A 22,417-nucleotide genomic window follows, 5' to 3' on the forward strand; every position below is an offset into this window, starting at 1 on the left:
TTGTATTGTATAAGGTGGCTTACCTCTCCAAATACAGTCATTTAATTTCTCCTCAATTTCTATTCAAAAAGCCTTTACAAAAATCTGTGATGTTCACCACTCAGATGCAGTGAAAAATTCAATCTAGATGTGTTTGTGTGCATGAAAGCTGCTGCCTTTAGGGCACTAAAGATCACCCTCAGATCCTGTGGCTCTCTTCAATATTTGGACACTGACAAACTGTTTGGGCTGGATGCTCCTGATGTATTAGATGTAAGATTAACAGTATACTTTGGGCGGGTGGCAAACATATTTGGGTATTTTAGTGGAACAAGATTATGTGACCAACGGAGAGAGATTTGTTGACTCAATTACAGTTGTCACGGTCACATAAGGATTACAGATGAAAACCTTTATCTACCCATAGTCAGGTTTTTGTCAACAGTTTTAGAAAACAGTTTTAGAAAACAGGTTTGCCGACAGATATAAATTATTTTTTGACATTTATTATTCAGTTTTAACAGGGCTTGAGGAGGTGTAACCCAAATTTAAACATTTTGTCCCTACAGAAAGACATAGCTGGTGATACAAGGTTTGTACAGGACAGAGAAGTAATCTCAAGTGGCATCGAAGAGCTTTGGCCGCTCAAATCCCACTGATTAGTATCAGCAGTCATTAATTATGAGCGTCAGACTGCGTGATGTTCTCAGATGAAGCAGAACATGTTTGGCTGTGCAGCTCAACCCTCTAATGATGCTGGTAAACAGAAAGATAATTGTCCTTTAAGATGACGGGGGAATGTCACTACAAGACAGAGACTGCAGTGCGATCACCGAACAACACAACACATACCAACAAATACAGGCATGCACGTATGTATGCACATGCACACATACTCACATGTACAGAATATAGTAATGCAGATGGACATGCCGTCCATTTTCTGACACACACAGTAATCTGCATGTACCTAGATATACAGTAGTTTCTTACCTGTGAAGTCAGCGTTGACAGGAAGGGTGTCACTGGGAAACTGGTAGTAACCGTTTCCTGAGAATCTGGTTCCTCTGACAACTGGACCTTGTGGGTCAGAGAGAGAGACGTCTGACCTCTCCACCTAAAAAAAGAAAAATAATGTTAATAATAATAATAATATAACTATGATAACGGTGCCTATTACAGCAACCATACTCAATATACTTATTTTACGGTTGCCACAATAGATACTATACTCTCCACGTCCAGGTTCATTTAGGACACAACACTAAAGTTATACTCTCTACGTCCGCGAGAGGCGCTGTGACGTAAATTGTATCATCGGGGGGGTATGCTCTGTGTCCAATTTGTTGTGACCACACGGACCTGTCTGTGCAGCAACTTCAATACAATTGGTAGTGCACTACTAAACGTCTATTGTGTCCGCAGCTGTCCATGTATGCGTCCATTTGGGAACATAACCGTGGCTTAAGAGTCTACGCACATCCTAGTGGCACCAAGAGGATGTGCTTTGAGCTAAATGCTAACGGCAGCATGCTAACTTGCCCTCAATGAGAACGTAAACAAGCTGATGTTAAGCAGGTGTAATGTTTACACCATGTTCATCTTAGTTGAGCAAGTTGTTAGCGTGCTAACATTTGCTAATTAGCAACAAACACAAAGTAGTTACAGCTGAGGCTGGTGGAAATGCCATTAGTCATAAACCTTTTGACCTGATGATGGCGCAAGATGAAAAGTTAGGGGATCACCAAAGACAATTTATCTTGATGCGGGCTAGAATGTGTTGCAATCCATCCAACAGATGACATTTCACTCAAAACCACAAATGCCAACCTCATGGAGGAAAAGTCAAATGATCAACAGAGTCCGTAGGATTCATCCTCTGGGCACCATGAATGTCTGTGGAAACGTTTGTGCCAATTCATTGGATAGTTGTTGAGATATTTCAGTCTGGTGCAAAAGTGTGGACTAAGAGTAAACAGACATTGCCTGTATAGAGTCATGCCGCTAGTGAGTCTAAAACAGTGCTTCATTACATTTGTGCAGACTAGACCAGCACACATATGTACACTGTGTGAATGGCTATGAATACTGTCTTGCACGCGCGCGCACACACACACACACACACACACAAAGAGCTCAAAAAACCCAATGCAAACTGGCATACTGTATTTAAGCAAATCCTCTATCAGACCTGATATAGTGGGTCTGGTCCATTGAGTTGGGCTGGGGGGTCCCAGTCTATCTGAATGGTGGTTTCATTTACTGGATGTAACTGAGGAGGAGACAGTCCTGTTGGAGCTGAGGAGAGAAAGGTAGAAAATGAGAGATTGAATGCCAACTCAAAGCAAATAACTTTTCTAATATTTTAAATCAGATTTTCATTATATATGGATTTGTGAACCACCTTATTGCTTTTACAAAAGTGCTTTGTTTGGTAAATGTATGTAAATGTGCACATAGAAACACTTAAGCAATGCATTATCATGTTGTGGTTGTAATCATCAATACACTGATTTTGTGAACTTGATGTTTTTTTTCCCGAAGAAAAAAAGTTACGGCCCACTTTATCTCATACCCACTGTATGTCTAGACTGCACAAAAGCCCAATTTTAATTTAACAGAGGGTCAATTTAATTTCCTTCTTTCACTTTAGATGTTAAATTGAATGTCCCTTTGAAAAAATACCGAGCGCTACTTGAGCTGTAGCTTCCACGTGTATCATAAATAAATCAACCGGAGCCCGGCTGATATGGTGAGAGGAGATATACAGGAATGGATAGAGAGGCAAGTGATGGACTGGTGTAGAGATGGGGAAGATGTGCATGCATTAAGTGTCACTCCATCGTTGTGTGTGTTTCTGTCTCTGTGTGTGTTTCTGTCTCTGTGTGTGTGTGTGTGTTTCAGTAATGGTCTAAATGTTCTGTGGTAGGAGTAAATTAGCTCTCGGTGACACACATGCAGACCATCTTTAGTGTGAGTTCTAATAGAGCTCTTAAAGGGGAAGTGGACAGGTTGTCTTAGACGGCTCATCTTGGCACATCAAACCATAAATTACTGCCAATCGATAGCTTACTAGTCTATTGAAATGAGCTATGGTGACATTTAGAACATTGAATGTGCCACACACACACACACACACGCACCTCATTTTAAACAGTGGTGTACTTCATTGATGAATGTGTGCTAGAAAACTAATTATTCTTTTGGTTTAGCCAAAGTCTGAAAAATCTTGGATCTGTCTGACGCCGATTTAGCCTCAAGGGGATAATGGGCCGAGACTTCCTCTTTCGTGTGCTGGTGATTGTTTACAGACCGATTAGCAACTTGAGATGCGAGAGTGGAGTTTGAGTTGACTACGATGACTACAACCAGATGTTTGAACAATTAACCAGTTACACTCAGTTCACAGTTAATAATTAAATAAATAAAAAGAGTTCCAAGATTGCATTGCGGCCAATGCGTTCCGCCTATTTTGCTCTCCACACAGACTGTTAACCTGCATGTACCCAAAGTCTGCTCTAACATGATTGTGGTCTGACTAGTGTTGACCAAACGAACAACAAACGGACTACAAACAGAAACCGGAATGCTTCAGATACCAAAATCTTGTCCGATTGTTTATAGATTCTGCATTCATATGCAGGTATCAATTTTTAGTCTGAATGAGTGTGTGTGTGTGTGTGTTTTATGTGTATTAGAGACAGATGGTCTGAAAGTAGGCAGGTAGATTACAATGCACAAATGTGCAGATTAAAGTAGATCAATTGTTATGGCATTGCTACGCGGCAGACCTTTATCTTGTGAACAACTTTCTCACTGCGTCAGGGGTCAAGCCAGGTTTCCTGGGATTCTGTGTAAAACCCAGTGGCAAAAGGGACCATGCTCTGCTGGTTCTGTTGTTTGATCAAACGAGACTGACCTGAGGAAATGTTACTGAAGGTATTATAACTGATTCTCTCATCCTAGTAGAGCTATTGTCACCTGTGATTGACACAGGCCATCATTGGACAGGGAATACGTGTACTTTGCGACACAAAGAAGGATTAGACTGGACCGGTTAAAAACATCAGGGAAAGGTTTGTCTGCTCTCTCCAGATGACTCGTATTCTCATTCTGCAATGTTGTTGACGTTAATGATAATTTCTCTTTAACAGAAAAAAATCAAAGTATTTATTTTTCCTACGAGACTTTTGAGACGTGTGTGATCAGTGAAAAGTGAATGGGCCTGATGCAAGAAGCCTTTGTAAAAACAGGTTTATTCTTATATCTATGAAAGTTCCCCCTTTTACTTGTATCTATAATTGTCTCTCAGGCGCAAACAAACCTTGCTGAGTTAATTCACACCAAAAGCTTTTTATGCAAGTCGTTGTCCAGGTCAACACAGTCTATTGCAGTGTCACATCACCTGCTGCAGTAATACAATGAAAGTTTTTTTGGGGGGTGGCCAAATATGAATTAAATATAATATAATATGAATAAATTTAATAAAAAGTATGCTTTTGTGCTCTGATTTCTGACAGCAGGAGATTGATCTCTGCTGTCTGAAACAAAATTGTACAGTGATTACCTAAAGAGCCTAAAGTGTAACTAAATACTGACACAGGGAAAAAAATCCAAAAATGTTATTACATGTGGCACAACATCTTTTAAAACTGGTAGCTCTACTATGTAACTGTGTCAAAAAAGTTATTCCTCCACTAACTTATTTTATTTGCTCACTTAATTAAATACAGCATTATTGGGGGTACAGGTTGTAATCTTCTATCCACCAAACTTGCATTTCAAGGAAAAACACTGCAAACTTTGACAGACTTCAAAAGGACTGAAGAGTGTGTGTGCATTTGTTTGTCGGTGTGTATTATGTCATATGAGACAGCTATCAACGCGGATGTTCGATTGGATTCTAATGTGCTGTCCTGTATTCTTTGCGTGTCACGTACTCATTTATTGTGTCTGCTTGTTAATTCACTGAAATGTACTTAACACTGTGACACATTCAGTTTGACGAAAGCCACTTGCCCTATCCTGCATGTGCACAAACATGTACACCCACACACAGGTTAACAGTCCACCAGAAAGGTTAATTTTAGCTGCCGACATGGTAATGAAGCAGCTAAATCATGGGCCAGCTCCCAGGAGCAATTGTGCATGTGTGTGTGTTTTCTGTTTTTACAGCGACTGACATGTCTTAACAGGCTCTTAGCGTACAGTTACACCACGCACACAAGCACACCACTTATTGACATCGCGATCCCTTGCCATGCATATTTCTCTCCTCAAGAAGGGCCTCAGGCCAATTATGCGTAAATCAATAAAGTTCCTGTTCTGTTGAGTGGTGTTACAGTGTGAGTGTATGTGTGTGTGTGTGTCTCTGTGTGTGTATGTCTTGTAGAACAAGCCTTTATGGATGTAGGATACATAAAACATCACCATCAGTCCCTGATTAGCCACTCACTTTACGTCTTGATCGATAACTTTGTGGAAAGACACTCGCGCATTGAAACAATTGCAAATGCATCCACACACATGGACAGAGAGCGCTCTCCTTGTGTCGTTACGTCTGTCTCAGTGTGCGCGCTAATGTTCTGTCGTGTGCTTTGGTGTAACTCCAGTGGTTTCGCAGATGTTGTCTGCTCACTTACAGCAGATGGTAGCTGACTCTAATGGCACAGCCTTATGTGTGGGACATTTATCAGTGCATCAGTACCACGCTCAAGTACTTCCTACTAGGAGTACTGCTTAATGTGAGGACAATTTGCTCCTTAAACTGTTTTAGTCAGGGTTTATACGTACAAATTTTCATTTCATTTCTGTAAAATACAATTTAAAAAACCAAATATAACAACTTTTTGGACATGCAGAGGTTTTCAGTTTTTCTGCAAATTTTTACTAATAACAATAAGGGCCAAAGAGGCTACAGTTTGTTAGGAGGAGAACCCTTAAGGAACTACATATTAACATACAGCAACAATATAGATTACTTTAGAATAAATTATAAGGTAAGGGATTCTGTCGCAAAATAAATAAAAAGGTTATATTGTTTGCACTTGGACTAAGATGTGTTCTCTCTGCAGGGTGAGAATGGGTTCTAAAGGGATTTGGGTTTTTCCAGAAAAGGAAAAATATTTGGCGCAGCACAGAGAAAAGCAGGATTGATTTGAAAACGTTTGATTCTGAAATTGACAGATAAAACGAAAATCAAATGAAATATGAATAGTATATTGCAACTACGACCTGACAAATTCATTTAAAGATATTTAGACTTTCTGTCTGTAAGAGCAAAAAACAACAACAACAAAACTGACTGTAGCAAGGTTTAAAATATGGTTGTCTAAAACTTAAATAACTGTAGAAAAAATGGGCAAGAAAAAAAGAATAAATGGAAGGCAACTGCTTTCTTTCATCTCATGGTTAAAGCTCATCTGCTCCCTAATGTTGATAGGTTACAGAGGAAAAACTGTTGTAATAGCCTAAGGGGGTTTGCACCTTCTGATAGCTTAGATTATGCGCTAAAACTATTATTATATATTTTCTGTGAACACTCAAGATGATTTAAAACTGAATGAGAAAAAGTGCTCTGAGGTGTGGAGCTACGACAGAAGCTCTACACCCAATGAAGTGGCACATGCTATGCATATAAAAAAAAATCTGCTAAACGGCATATGCTATTATCATTTCTTATAGTTGAAACAAGGGACATCTTTGGCGTTGGATGAAACAAAATGATGGCAACAGATGTGGCTGTTAAAAATACATTCAAAAAGTCAACTGGGTACAATAAGCCATATTGTACTGTACTGTATTACAGTCAAGAAAAGTCTTTGGAATCACTTGAAATAAACATCGTCAGTGTGTCAACAGATGTAGCCATTAAAAATACATTTAAAAAGTCCACCGATTACAACATGAAGTATCATTCATCAAAATAAACACAAGGAAGGACTTTTTGAGAATTGTGTGAAATGAAAATATTCTCTACGGCAGCAGATGTAGCTGTTGAGAGTACGTTCAAAAGCCCAAATCCCTGAGCAAGTATTTATAGATAAAAGGCTTTTTTCACAACCACTCAGCGCACCCATTGTCTATTCACCTAAAGGGATAAACAAAAGAAATTCAAAACCCAAAAAGACATAAAATGAGCAGCAAGAGTAGAGACCACGAGTGAACAGATGGAAAGTGTGTTGGAGGGTCAGAAGAGTGTGTGTGTGTGTGTGTGTGTGCAATATTTATATCGCAGAGCGATTCATGTTTCTCTGTTGCCATGTGCTATTTTGTGTTTAAGTGAAAGTGCCAGGAAGAGATAGCAGTGAATGGTAGATTGAGTGAAAAAGTGAGAAAGCAACACACTGCCAGAAAGAAACTGACAGATAAAGACATTGACTAAAAATTACGTGAATGTACGTCATAGATTTGTGCCCGAGTTATTAAACACAGCTAATTCATTCTACTTCCATAATGGTTATAAATCTAAGAGAGAGAGACTGCATGTGTGTTTCTGTAACTGTGTGTGTGTTTGATTCATGGCTAGCAGGAAGTGTGTGCTACGCCACATTTTTCTCCTTGTAATTAACAGTAAATTGTTTTTACTGCCGAGCGCCATGAATATCCCCTCTGGTTAACACGACCAATGTTGTCGCCGCTCAAGTACCCAATGACAGACTGTGTGCTTTTGGATACGAGTGTGCATTATGTCAGAAGCCTGTGTTGCAGTTGTTATGAAGAGAATACCACGCACTTGAATGATTCACTACTGCACACAGTTTGTATTTGACTGAACTTATCTATCTATATACTGTATGGCATATTATAAAATATTGGCTCTATCAGCATTTTCATGTCTTTGAACCTATTTTCTACTAAGCTGATTACTGTTGTGAAGTTTTGTCTGCAATTATGTGCGTTTGCGTGCATATCTTTTTGTTTTACCTGCTGGTAGGGTCCGCCCTGTGCTTGGCAGACTGGAAATGCAACCTGTCTTTGTACAGAGCGTAACGGTGAAGTTGTACACATGGTAAGGCTTCAGTCCTTTCACTAAATGAACAGGCTGTGACGATGGTCCCACCCTGTGTAAGACCTGAAAAAGTGAGACAAAGAGGGAAATAAAACTTGTTGTGACAATTTATGTTTTACTTTATGAGGAAGAAACGAGGAGAGAAACAGAGGCAAGAAAGCGGCATCATACACAGTTACCTCAGTTTATTCATTTGGTACACACACACACACCCAACGATGTAGTAGCTGCACGATTAATTGTATAATAATTGTGACCATCTGCTAAGATATCAGTGCTTTCAATAAAGAATGCCTGACATATCAAATCAGATCAAATTGTATTGAATTGCCTGGCCAGTTCAAAGTGTTTGGGTCAATTACATATTTATTCACACTGTGCTTCCAAAACTTTACTGCTGCTGCGGGTAAGAATATTTTCTACATAAGAAAAGCATGGTGAAACATCAGTTATACTGAGGATGAGGTAATAAAAAAGCATTTACCAAGAACAGAAAAACTATATAAAAACCCTGTTTACCTCGACTTTTAGCAAAAAGCACAGTTTTCACTCAACTGAAAGTTTTATAGTTGTCCTGCTAATTATGTGCAAGGGAAAGTGTGTCCGTACGTCACCTGACTAATAACCGGAGGAGCATAGGGATTGTTGGTCTGTTCATTGAGCAAGTTGACCCGAAATTCTGTGACCAGTCCTCTGGCAATGATCCCTTGACCCTCAGCAGTACTCCATGAAACCTTGAGACTGGTGGATGACAGTGCAGACACTTCTGGAGGAGTCATCAACTCTGGGACTATGTATGAAATACACACATCACACACACCACAGTTAGCCATTCATTAGTGTTGAACTAGTCAATAACACGTTATTAATGCATATTTATACGTGAGAAATCTGTTGAAGAAACCAAGAAGTAATGTTGAAAAATGTAACAAATCAGTAAATATAGTAATACATTTTTGAACATTTTGAGAATACATAAAAGGGGTAGAGGGTAACACAAAGTACCAGCCACTAAATACAGTTAGCTAAAGCTAATGCTAAGAGCACACAGCACACAACCTTACCTGTTCAATTAATTCATTTATCTATTATGCTGTAATTTACTAATTTCTAAGTTGTTTACACAGCTTTTTTAACAGCCACCAATTTAAAGTCTTACTATTCACAATGTACAATAAGGTAACATTTTCTTAGATGTTTTTGTTTGGTTAAGTTAATGCTAATCTCATGCATGAATTCAATTAGCTAATACCTAACCCCGGAGCTGCAGTAAATAAAATAACTGTAATCGCTCACTTCAGGACTGCCAACTGGAGTGTAAATAGTCTCCCCCAAGTGACTTAAGCAGTAAATTCTGTAAGTTTAGATAACTAGTAACTTTTATACAGCTTTTATTCAGCTACAGCGGAATCACGAGGCTATCAAATACTAGAGATTCTAGCAAGCATCTAGGAAGAGCACCAGGCTTTGAGCCAATTCGACGCGTCATTATGAATCCCGATGCTTTTCTTGGCAAGACCCGCCCTGCGTAGCTGGTTGAGAAAGAGACAATTGGTTAAGGTTAGGCGTTGATCTTGACTAGTTAGGGTCATGATAGTCCAGTGGTCAGGGCATAGAAAGGACCCAAACAAATCGGGTTACCAGTAATTCGGCGAGCATTGGGCACCTGGCCAATCCTAGCGCTTCAATGCTACGCAGGGCGGATCTTGCCAACAAAAGCAGTGGGATTCATAATAATGGCAATTTGACATAGTGGCCAAATGATGGAATTTTAACTTCTTGGTCCGTCACGTGATGCCATTGGGCCCAAAAACACTTACATTGGGAAAGAGAGGTCTCTAATTTTTTAAAGGTTAATCAACTTCACAGTAAGAGTACATTAATATCCCTTATTTAAATGATTATGTTCTAAAAGTTGTAAAATGCATTAATAGCCAAATCCAGAGTAACAAATGAACTGCTGTTCATGTGAGCAGGCTGAGGCCGGTTAAAGGAAACGCTTGTGGGCTTGCTCTACGGGTCCACTGATGCTGAAAATACAGCTAATTTATTGACGGAAGTTGAACTTTTTTGGCTCCATGTATCACTGAGCCTCCAACACTGCATCCAGCTTTCTTTATACATCCATGGATTTTTTGTTACCGAGGCTAGACTAGCAGGTTAGGTTAGCAAGTTAGCTGATATCTATTTCTAACATTATGAACTCATAATAATGTGCCTTTTCTTCGAGCCACCAGAGTGCCCTTGGCTGCATTCACTACACTATGTGTGTAAATAGTGATCAGCACAGCCAAAATAGCAACAGGGTTATTATACAGGTACGAACTGAGAAACTAAGAATATGACTCAAATTATTATCCATTTAGATTAGCTTCTAATAAGAAATTCACTTTTTGACTGTTGAAAATCAGTTCTCTTAGATTATATGTGCGTGACACTTAAAGATGACACTTTGTTAATCTCTGAAATGTATAGATTTAACACTGTTGTTGATTCCTCAATAATTTATGGTAAGTCTTTCTTTGACGACCACCTATTACTATAAAAATGAACCTTTTACAATGCGTTAATTAAAATGAAAATACTTATTTAGACACAAAGATACATTTAAAATCGAGACTTAGTGGATATTATGTGGATTTAATGGATTTAAGCATTCCATAATTCTACGGTTGTGAGAGCCACTATTACATGACAGATTAAAGAGAAAGATTCTTTTATTCTGCTGTTGATGGCATCTAGCTGTGAAATATGCTGTGAAATGTGATTCATGGTAGACATAACCACAATCATATTCTTTCTTTCTGACACAGCGCATGCACGTGCACAAACACCGACACACACTTCACATTTAAAATGGTGTTATCATATGCTTGTTATCCAGACACATAGCTTTGAGTGATGTTGGAGGCAATCGTTTAGTCCTAATGAGCCATATCATCTATTTGAAATTCAAATACCTTAATGAGATTCCCCTCCCCCACACACAGTTTTTATTTCCTCCCTCTTTCTTTTCACTACATTTCTTTCGGCAAATGCATGTATTATTTTAATTTAATACTATTAATTTTGTATGAGATAAATCAGCATCTGGTGGACTACAATAACTATAAACTATAAAAGGTCAACACCACAGCATTCACAAGCCGTGTTGTTGACTATTTAGGCCATAACTTCTATTTAAAGTCGTCTGACTTTGTCTGGTGTGTAATCACTTTAAGATGAATTAAAATATCAACCTATATAGAACTTAAACTAAAATATTAAAAGTAAATTGATTTAACTTGGCCCTTTTGGGCCCTGGATACACACCAAGACTGAATAACAAAAAAATGCATGAAAGCTTAATGTAACTACGATCAGGAGCTATACAAACCTCCCTCCATGGTGCGTGCTGTGGCCCAGCCGGACGTGACACTTCCTGCCATATTGATGCTCACAACTCTCATCTGATAGGTGGAAAACGCCTGCAGATCTCCTGCAACGGCACTGCTCTCAGGGGGCGAGACTGAGCTCCTATTGGTAAGCTGTTCTTCTAGGGAAACACTTGGATCAAGCCAACCAGTGCTGACAAACACTCGCTTCTCAACAGCTGGGCTTGAAGGACTCTGTGATTCCATTGGTCCACGAAGAAAAACCTCGTTCCTTGTGATAACACCTGTACAGAAAGTAAAATAGTAAAAAGGTATATGCAAAAGATTAGTACTTATGACTACAACAAACACTAAACAGTTATTTCTGAAATCAAATAAGGGAAGCGACAATTGCAGCTACAGGAATTGTTTGGGAAACACTGCACCCGTTTTATTTTTTTATCCAAACTCAACCCTTTATTTTTTTAATCGAATTTAAAGTGCCAATTCAGCCCGTTTATAATGAAAGAGTCAAAGCATCAAGTGCGTGTTAGAAGCTGCAGCCCTGCGTAATTCTCATCCCTATTGGCAACCCGATGCTAAAATTCGTAAATTGTCTTTAATACATTGATGTTTTTTTGCCAAAAATCTAACACCACAAATAGTGAGAAAGCCCTGGCCAGCATTTGGCCCTGTAGTAGAAAACAGGCTGATAATGACTAAGTCCTGGCTAGTCCTGTTTAGCTCTCTGGTGGAAGCCAGGCTATTGTCCTAATCGCTCATGCTCCATTCCACTTGTTAATAGGAAAATGACAGAGCTGGTTTAGGATGAGGACAAAGCAGGCAGCACCAAAACACAATAAGAGAATTACAGACCCACTATGGAATAGATGAGTGTCCAAATGCTGTTATAAGTATAAAATACAAATAAAATCAAATAATATAGAGAAGCTTAACATGGAACCACTCTTTACCATGCCCTCTCTATTCCCTTTCTCACCACTCTGACATCAATAAAGTGCATATAGAGTCGTTCATTCGTTTATTTGAATACTTATGGCTGTAAACCACAGACTAAAATTAAGACTAAATGCGGACAAAACCCAAACAGAATGACGCCATGGTGGTAACCTGTCAATCACAAGGTAGCACACCGTAAAGCCTGGCCTGCTTTATTGTTCATTTTTACTTTTAATGGGAACACATCTTACTAAATGAACATCATGCTGTATTGAAGAAGACTTAAAACTAGCGATTGAGACCATAAACTCATGCTTACAATGTTTCATGAGGTAATAAATCAAGTGAGCGGTATAGGGTCATTTTCTCATAGACTTCTACACAATCCGATTCCTTTTTTGCATCCAGTAGAGTCGCCTCATGCGATTTCAGAATTGGGGGTTGCAGCCTGCTGTAAACTACCTTTAGGCTCCAAAAATACTCTGTTAACATTCTTGGTAACTTTTCTGAACTATTGACAATCCTTACTTCCTCTAATAAATATATCAAATTCTTTATCTTACCATTTCTGTCTTTATATCTGTTTCTCTAAAAGTCCATACAACATCAGCATCCACTGATAATGATATATTAATTAGAGCAAGTAGAGCAGTAGTGATATCTTTTTCTATCTTTGATATCTGTTAATACTATTTCAATTCCTAAATTAATTTATACCGTGTCAAAGGCACCATGGAGAAAAGTCCAGAAGAGATAGTAATGAAAAGCTGAAAGCAGATGACATGAACAAAAATACAAACCGTCTATCGCACTACCGTTAAGATAATGCACGATTGCAAATCACAACAGAGAAGGTCGAGGCAATAATGCTAACCAGGCAAACACTGTGCTTTTATCCCCATTTAAAGAAAAAAAAGAAAATTGGTGTTGGCAGATGCACTGTTGAGTTGCATTTAAAATGATCTCTTCCAACCAATCTCTTCTTCAGTTTCTCTTTATTTTCACATATGACCACATACATCAAAAGGATCATTCAACCCTTAGTTTTCTAAATTGCAACTACCTCAGCTGATTCAAGAAAGATGACAGGGTTGGCCAAGTCAAGGAAAAAAAACTGATCGAAGAAGGTGGAGGTGTACAGGTGAGGACTGAGATTAAAGTAGTGTCCAGTTGAAATCTATATCAACCATTCTTTAAACAATGAATTAATGAGATATAACGCAGAGGAGACACAGAGAAACCCATATAACAAGACTAAGAATGACAGAGGGAAAGAAAAAGATTAACGGAGAGAGAAAAAAAATGAGACACAAACAGAGAGAAAATGCCAGGTTACAGGGCTTTGTATGACATTGAGCCTTAGAGCCATTACAAAGCTCTCTGGATTTACCAAAGGCAGTTCCAGTTCAGTGCGTACTTCAGTGTATGTGTTGTGAGTTGCTTCTCATACTTCTTCAGTGACACAAGCCTAAAAGTCATGCTACTAGGCAAGCGTTTCATGTTAGTGTGTGTGTGTGATTATTCTACTGTATTATTCATTCTGACATGACCACTAATTATGTAAATGTCTGTTATAATATGTAATTTGAATGTACTTCTAATAAAAACATGTGCATTTTTAGTGCATGGATGTGTGATGTGTGTACAGTTTATGTTTGTGCATGTTTTTTCTGTAGTTCTCTGTGTTACATGAGCTGTGCACTATACATGTGTATGTTTGGGGTCCTACCATTTGGCTGACTGGGGGGCTCCCAGGAAGCATGCAGTGTATGAGGTCCCGCAGCAGTGACTCTGGGTGGGGGCTGGTTTTGTGGGGGGGCAGAGGCTGTCAGAAGAGACAACGGTGGGGTAGAAGTGCACCCACCGGAGGAGCACGCCTGTCGACAAGGTTAGGATTTTGTCATTTTCATCATGCAGGCTCTACATGCTTAAAATGTGCATCTGTTGTGTGGCTCAAGCATACTTGTTATACGATTCTGAAGATGCAGTTGTTTGACATTTCTATAATAATCCAATAAATAAAAGTTTTTAAAAGAGTAAAAATACTGGCAGCTGTTTGCCCCACATACCTCCAGTATTACAGTGTATTGGGTGAAGGGCTTTAGACCGCTTGCCACAGCCTCTGTAGATAGGCCTGTGTAGTGAATGACAGGCTCTGCTCCACTAGACTCCATGGATGATAGGACAAACCTGTGAGAGATGTGATGATCAAATCCTCTTTTCTTCATTTCATCTCTCGCTATAACTCCACTAGGTCACTGGGATGGTTTTACATTGTGGGTCAGTTATAAACTAGTGCTGGGACGTCACAGGGACCTAGAGGCTAAGACGTGTACCATGTAAACTGCAATGTCAATGGTCAATGGTTTGAATAGTAGGCAGCAATTCAGAGGTCCTGGCTGTTGTTGCAGGTCATCCCCCTCTACCTCATTTCCTGTCTGTCTCGCAGCCATACATTATAAGCAACAATGCCCCAAAAATAATATTTAAAATATATAAATAATTGAAAGTGCTAATCGACCCATCCTGTTTAAAACGTTCTATGTTTCTCTCTCCACCTTCAAACTTAACTGATCCTTCCCATTCATATGTCAATCCTCCATCTCTTCCCATTCATCACAACCTCCCGAAGAAATGTATTATACCACTTATTGATACTCCCATCTCCATCTTTGTTCTTTTTCTCTCAGATTGTCCATGTTCTATTTCTGTAGCCACAGGGAAACTGTGTTTGAGTCAAATAAACAGTTTTCCTTTCCTACTTCATTTTATTTTCACTATGTTTTCCCGCTCTTTCCTCCTGCGTCCAAAAGTCCTTCACTTGGTTGTTCTCTATATCTGATGTTCTCCATCTCTCTTTTCTCCTTTAATCACCAACACATTCAACCTAACTGAAGCTTTCTAAGTCCCCTTCACCTCAATTTCATTTGACTGTCTTGCTTGAAGGGATGAACAATTCTGAATGTTTTGTTAGAAATTGCATCTCCAAGAGGGCCTTCAATGGGTCACTCGGTCTAGTTGGCTACTTTTAGCACATGCACATGGTATAAGATAAATGATTTACATTGATCATTACAATCTCGTCGGCAGTCAGCTTCAGTCAGAATCACAACATAAACTGAATCTTTTGACTTCGGTCCAGGGTCCTCTGCCTTTTAAACCCTCCTCTCCTCTCTCTTCTTACTTACCTTTCCACTGGGCCTGTATCATTTGGTGGCGTGCTCCAGTCAAAGCTAGCAGTGGTTGGACCGGGTCGTCCTACAAGGTTAAAATGGAGCTGTTCTACTTCTGGCGGTGCACCCAAAGTTTGGTATGAGGCTGATGCACTTATTGTCGCACCGGCCACATTAGCCGTTACAAGCCAGTAAGAGTAGTTGGTATAGGGAAACAAAACGGTGTCTTCAAATGATTCAGGGCCTAAAAGAAAACGGGGAAGTAGGACGGATTTGTTTGTTTCATGTGTTTTTTGAAATAAAAGGAGATTAAAGTTGTTTGAACCTGAGTGGATACCTACTGAAAGGATAGTGACTCTGGATGCTATGCACTGACTGTCCATCCCTGACGAGTGTGTAGTTGAGTCTGTTTGAGTTTGGGGAGTCAGGCGGATGCCAAGAGAGACGAATTGAGGAATAACTGAGAGCAAAACCTACTGGTGCAGGTTGCTGGGAGGGTGCTGCACAGACAGAGACAGAAATAGTAAAAGAGAGCAATAATGATACATAAAGACTAAACAGATCAAATTATGTAATTTTACAGGAGCAAGCGGTTTATAATTACAACATGTTGCTTTTGTATGAATGTGTTACCAGCGTCAGCAAGCCTCCAAATTAGACTGCATAGAATTAGATTTTACATCATTGATGCACTGAATCTTTGCTGATGCTTTAAGGAAGAGTTCAACAATACACCTAATCTCTTTCTTGCCGAGAGTTAGATGAGAAGATTGATTGCACTGTCATGTGTGTATGATAAACATGAAGCTGTAGTCAGCAGCTGTAGATTACAGTAGCTTAGTGCAAAGATTGAAAATCGGGGGGGGGACACAGCTAGCCTTTAAGTCAGTGTGTGTGTGGATTTGCTCTTGTGTGTGTGTGTGTGTGTGTATGTATGTGTAAGCATGTAAAACAGACCTTTGCTGCAGCCAAAGTGGCTCTCAGGGTCCAAATGACTCGCTCCAGGTTGACACACATCACACTGGTCTCCAGTTACCAGCAGCTTACACACACAGACTCCTGAGTCTGGTTGACATGAACCATTGACACTGCCCACCGGCTCACATGCACAAGGCTGGCATCTGGTCAAGTAAAAAAAATAAAGATTATGGAGACGTTTAGTACAGTCCACAATTGTCCTTCATAGCTACAGCTAACAGACTGAAAACAACATAAAAAGGACTTAGACACAGTTTTAATGAGAAATTGTATTTTGAATAGTTTAGATTACACAGTAAGTCAATCACCACACAGATGCTGTCATTGACATACTGTTTGATTGTGTAGTTGTAAAATAATAGTTTCCTAGAAGTTCATACAGTCAATGCTATTGTTTAGGTGCCGATGGTAGGCCAAATAGAGAAAGAAAATGCTTTTTCAAATGTATCTGGATTAGTCTGCAAATGTTCAAAGATAACTTGTGACTGGTTATGCGTGTCTGAACGGTGTTGGGTCTTCAACTTAACACTGTGAGGGAGACCCTCACTACCGCCTATCCCACCCATAATCATGACTTGGCTGTGAAACTAACTTGACAGAAGATGCATTCCCCCTCAGAGTTGTCAAAATCTCTATGTCTGTGTGTGTGTGTGCGTGTGCGTGTGCGTGTGCGTGTGCGTGTGCGTGTGCGTGTGCGTGTGCGTGTGTGTGTGTGTGTGTGTGTCTGACGGTGTATGTGTCTGGGTCACCAGTGTGGTGTTACCCTCACTGGGGCTGGGCAGTGGGTGATCATCCGGCCAGCCACCTCACACCTTTACACACAGTCACATGCACACACAAATACACACAAACGCACACATGGTCACATGTGCATGTTGGAAGATGCTTGGCTCACACTCACACACACTACACCGACATAGAGAGTAACACTGTATAAACCCTATTACTGTCTCACACAAACCCACACACTGACCCACACTGTGTGTGTTTTTCTTTCTTACACTAACTTTGCTCGCATGCTCTGTCTCTCTCTCACACACCGCTACACTTCCTTTATTGCTGTGTGAAAAGCCACAGCCTCTTAACGAGCCGCAAATTTGTCCTGTCAACTGGTGCTCAAACACACACACACACACACACACACACACACACAGACACCCACTCAAAAACACACAGATACAAATACACACATACACGCAAATGCCATAGTGACTCGACCTTCACTCCATTCCCAAGGAGAACGAAAACACCAACATCACACCCATTCCCTCCTTTTTCATCAGCCTCAATGTACAATATGTGTGTGGAAGAGAGAGTAATTTGTATGTATTAAGTGAGATACAGCATGCGTATACACACCAGCACTTAACAGTGACATGCAGGGAATTGTGTGCAAAGTAACATAAAATTGTCACAATGACATTGAGTCATGTAGTAACTTTAAATGACTTTCAAAGATGTTTAGGTGCCAACAGAAGAAATCTTCAGTTACTGTGGGTTTTAGAGTATTACATATGTAATCCCTTGTAATAAAATGATGTGTGTAAGTGAATGTGTGTGTATGTGCCAATATCTAATCCCTCCAGACAGACTTATCATCATATTTCCCTGTGATGAAGTTAACAGCGGTCAGCATTTTTCTGACCCGGTTCTCCATGGATACACATAGAGACACAGGACAACAACACAAGCCAACTGCTCACACATCAATTTGTCTGTGTGTGTGTGTGTGTGTGTGTGTGTGTAAATCTATTTGTTCAAAGCCTATTGATTGAAGGGGGAGGATAAATTACTTGATGATATTTAGATGAAGTAATCCTTATTATGGAGCGACTCCGGGCACGAGTAGAGCATTCAGCAGTAATAACCCAAGACTTTATTTGTCATTTTTCCAGCGCAATGAAAGAAAACAAGAAAGGATAAAGTGAATAAAAGAAGGCAAAAAGAGAGAGAGAGAGAGAGAGAGAGAGAGAGGGGGGGGGGGGGGGTTTGGTTGTATCCATGATTTTGTTTTGTACTTTGTGAGTACCCATTGATTCCTGGAATTCACCAATGTTTTCTTATTTTTGCTCTTCTCTTTTTAAAGTAGGTATTTAAACTTTATGAGTGGTCGAAAAAAAAAAAAAAAAAATACAGTTTATTACATAAATAAATGTAATAAACAGAAAAAATACATAAATACAAGGAGGTATACATTTTAAATTTGAGGTACATGAACAAATGCATGAGTATCATACAATCAAATTTAGAATATTATATGTTTAGAGTAATTATAATGATTGGATTATTAAATGTGTGGGCTAAAGAAGTACCATTGGTCCACTGATCCCAAATAAGACTGTAAAAATCCTTGGTTGATATTGCATGCGTTCAACTTATGATTTTGATTTAAACTCACGCTCTGCAAAAATCACAAATTCACTTTGTTTAAGTATATTTAACAGTACCTCAATTTCATAGCCTCTCTTTGATGGTATTTCTTCAATTATTGGGAATGTCTACTATTTGCACAAGGCACAACACCTGCCCTTATATAGTGTTAGGGGGGCGTTACCTATGCTAATAATAAACAATCTGCCACACGCCTCCAATTTATGATCAAGTGAGGTTCAAAATTCAGCAAAAGAGCAGATTTGAATGGTTCAGAACCTGCATCTGGAGTTGGGTTCTCTTAATTTTTCTCTTAACTATAAATGTAGAGAAAATATAAGAGACCGTTGCTGCATAAGGCCCAAAAAGTCAGGCCTAGGCTTCGTTAATGCATGCCTTTTACAAGATCTTTGCCTCTGAACGTCTTTTCCTATCGTTTTCTCTGCTTTTCTTTATCCCATCCATATTTTTCCTCCCATATTTTAATTATTCCACTCTTTTCTTCACAGTGCTTCCTTCCTTAACCTCTTTGCAAAGTAAACTCTTTATTGTTTTTTTCCCCCCTCCATCTTCCCATCCCTCTCTGCTGTGAGGAGATCTCAGTCACAGCCTGAACACAGGGGAATACAGCTATGAGGCAAGGTCAGCTAACAGACACACACACACACACACACACACACACACACACACACACACACACACAGTGGACCACTAGTCAAACAGTTTGTGGTTCATCTATCTGCTATGACACCCTGTTGAGCGGAACGTACGTGTGTGTGTGTGTGCGTGCGAGTACTGCACAGGATGTAACGTGTACAGCTACATTTGTGTATGCTTGGTTTAAGTTGTGTGTGGCGCTGTGTGTGTGTGTGTGTGTGTGTGTGTGTGTGTGTGTGTGTGTGTGAGAGAGATAGCCTGCAGGTAGAGACATGAGCGGTAAAGGTCAAAGCAGCTCTTAACTCATGTAAGTCATATGTCTGCCAGCTAATCTGTAAACTGTCCTTACAGAGACTGCACCTGCTGGTGTGTGTGCTCTTAGGTGTGTTTGTGTACTGTATGTTCAGGTGGTGAAATGAATGGACAAAAGCCTCACAGGATTTACAAGCAGCATATACAGTATGGTGTTCATCTGTGTGCGTGTGTGTGATTGACTTTATGCAAGTTACCTGCCCAGGCCAGGGTTGAATCCGAAGAACATCTCACGACACTGGTCACAGCGTCGCCCTCCCACTGAGGGATGGGCACACACACACTGTCCGGTCTGGCTCTCACAACCACGCTGTGATGCTCCCATCGGATGGCAGTCACACTCTGCACAGGCACTCTGATCTGGTGAGAGGTAAAAGCCTGAACAGAGAGAACATAAAATAATAAAATTAAACAATATGAATCTGATTGCTTGTCTGTCATTTTATCAATCTGTCTCCAAGTCTAGTTTTTGTTTTTCCTCTGTTCCTACTTCCTTTGATATTGACTTCATTTTCTACACTTCAAAAATTTTAATGTGGGCTGACAGTACCTCATATGCATTGTAAAAACTATGGACAAGCCATCATATATGTTGCATATTTTAATAGTGCCTAATGTAATTCTCTTCCTTTGACAGCTGACATTTGATTACCGGCATACTGAACAACGTTCAATATAAAATTCCTTATAAAGCAAATAGGGAGTGTGTGACAGAGTGACTGATTTCGGACGCAGCCTGGTACAATTTTGAGAAAACCATTTTAAGTCCCTCCTAATAAGCATTTGGATGTTGTCTGCCATTTATTTGTAATAAAATTTAACGCAAAGCCAATAAGTGTGGGTGAGGTTAAATTAAGCTCTCCGGGTACTAAAGTATAAATCAATTCAGTTTATTTTTCTCTACGCTAATAACAGCTGATAAACAAATCAGATATTCTATTTAGGCACTTACACAGAGATTTTGCAATGGCTTGTTTACCATATCATAAATTGGCAGTTTAGGAAATTGGGGGGGGGGCAATTTCTGGAAGGATGGAGCTTGTCAAATGCAATACAATAATGAAATGAAATGGAAAATGCTGGAAAAGAACTCTATCTATGTACTGAATATTGCCTTTATTTGATTTTGGGTATATTCGTGATACAATTATGATTATCCTGTGTCCTCTGTTACTCATTTTAACATCTTTCCATCAATACACCCATTTACAACTTGTGTTACAGTAAACCTGACTATGCTGTTGGTCCCTCTCTATAACCGAAACAATACAACATCTGCTACCCCTTGCCCCATAACACTGACCACACACACCAATACACACATACACACACATTCATGAGGTAATGCAACCACAAAAATCCAAGTGAGATGAGTGAGAAGAAGCTTTCCCCATGGCGCTGTTGTTGAGACCTGGCACAAACAGGACAATCACGGAGTGGCGATCTGGCAGAAGGCACAAGCCAAAACACTCTCTCTCTCTCGCGCACACGCACACACACACACACACACACACCAACACACACACACACACACACACACACACTAAAAGTTTGGACTACCAACCATTGTTCTTCACTATTTTGCTCAGAATCTCTTCCAGTTTTGGGTAGTCTGACAATAAAATCACTCTTTAAATGTCTTGTTGATCTATACATCATCCATCCATCCATCCATCATTCCGAACACACTCACCAGGTCGGCAGCTACTGCAGTCCTTTCCATAGCGTGTAGGGACACAAACACACTGCCCTGTGGTGCTGTCACATACCGACCCAGTCACTGATCCTCTGAGGTCACAAATACATGGCACACAGCCGTGGGACAACCCCTCTGATAGGACACAAAACAACAACATCAGAAAGCAGAATAGAAAAACTAAACTGTCACTACTGAACAACAACACATAAGCTTTGCAACACACAAACATCTTACATTAAGTAAAGATATTAGTGTAGTTACCTGACATCCATTTACATTCAATTACAGTAACTGCACTGTATCTCAACCAAGTCTTCTTGTCAAGAGTATATCATTTGTAAAAGTTTCTGAGACATTTTTTAAACACTATTGATCTCAAGTAAAACACTGGCACTAAACTTGGATGTAACTTCTCTTACTCTGCACGTGTAAGCTCCTGTTGTAGTAGTTATGGGCACAGTTGGTACACCGTGCTCCCTCCACCCCTTCTCTGCAAGGGCATTGTCCGGTCCACATATCACATACACCCTCTGGCACAGCGCCATGGATGTCACACGCACACGGCAGACAGCCCAGGGAGTTCCGCTGCTCCAGGGTGTGGTAACCATGATGACAAGAGTCACAGCGAAGGCCTTCCACATGTTCCTAAAAAGGAAGGGATGACAGAAAGAGGTGTGTATAGTGTAAGAAAAGAGTGACCCCATAAGGCAGTAGATGAGAATCTCCAATAAGGTATTGAACTGGTGAGTCACTTAATAAAAGTTGACAGTCTGACTGTGTTTAATACATCCTAGTTATGGATTTACTAAGTCAGGCAGCTGTGTGGATCACACAGCTGCCTGACTGTGTGGACAATTCAGATGATGACGAATTAATTCAAAAGAGATGGGTGAGGAAAACTTAATCCCACAAGAGTTTAGGTCCA

The 22,417-nt window shown here is 39.9% G+C and overlaps 1 protein-coding gene across 1 annotated transcript in view; it reads right to left on the reverse strand.

The window, feature by feature from the left end:
- ush2a (Usher syndrome 2A (autosomal recessive, mild)) overlaps positions 1–22,417 on the reverse strand; it is a 193,846-nt gene that overhangs the window by 125,161 nt on the left and 46,268 nt on the right. Inside the window, exons 16-28 of the mRNA XM_076110215.1 lie at positions 21,912–22,137; positions 21,487–21,624; positions 19,991–20,171; positions 16,434–16,597; positions 15,818–15,976; positions 15,492–15,720; positions 14,373–14,493; positions 14,033–14,180; positions 11,367–11,648; positions 8,605–8,780; positions 7,906–8,053; positions 2,171–2,277; positions 973–1,096 (exon numbers count right to left, since the gene is read on the reverse strand). Of these exons, the coding sequence (XP_075966330.1) occupies positions 973–1,096; positions 2,171–2,277; positions 7,906–8,053; positions 8,605–8,780; positions 11,367–11,648; positions 14,033–14,180; positions 14,373–14,493; positions 15,492–15,720; positions 15,818–15,976; positions 16,434–16,597; positions 19,991–20,171; positions 21,487–21,624; positions 21,912–22,137 (2,203 nt within the window). The remainder of the gene's footprint in view (positions 1–972; positions 1,097–2,170; positions 2,278–7,905; positions 8,054–8,604; positions 8,781–11,366; positions 11,649–14,032; positions 14,181–14,372; positions 14,494–15,491; positions 15,721–15,817; positions 15,977–16,433; positions 16,598–19,990; positions 20,172–21,486; positions 21,625–21,911; positions 22,138–22,417) is intronic.

This window comes from Anarhichas minor, unplaced genomic scaffold (assembly GCF_050575085.1).
Source record: "Anarhichas minor isolate MPS153535 unplaced genomic scaffold, ASM5057508v1 ptg000042l, whole genome shotgun sequence".
NCBI lineage: Eukaryota > Metazoa > Chordata > Actinopteri > Perciformes > Anarhichadidae > Anarhichas > Anarhichas minor.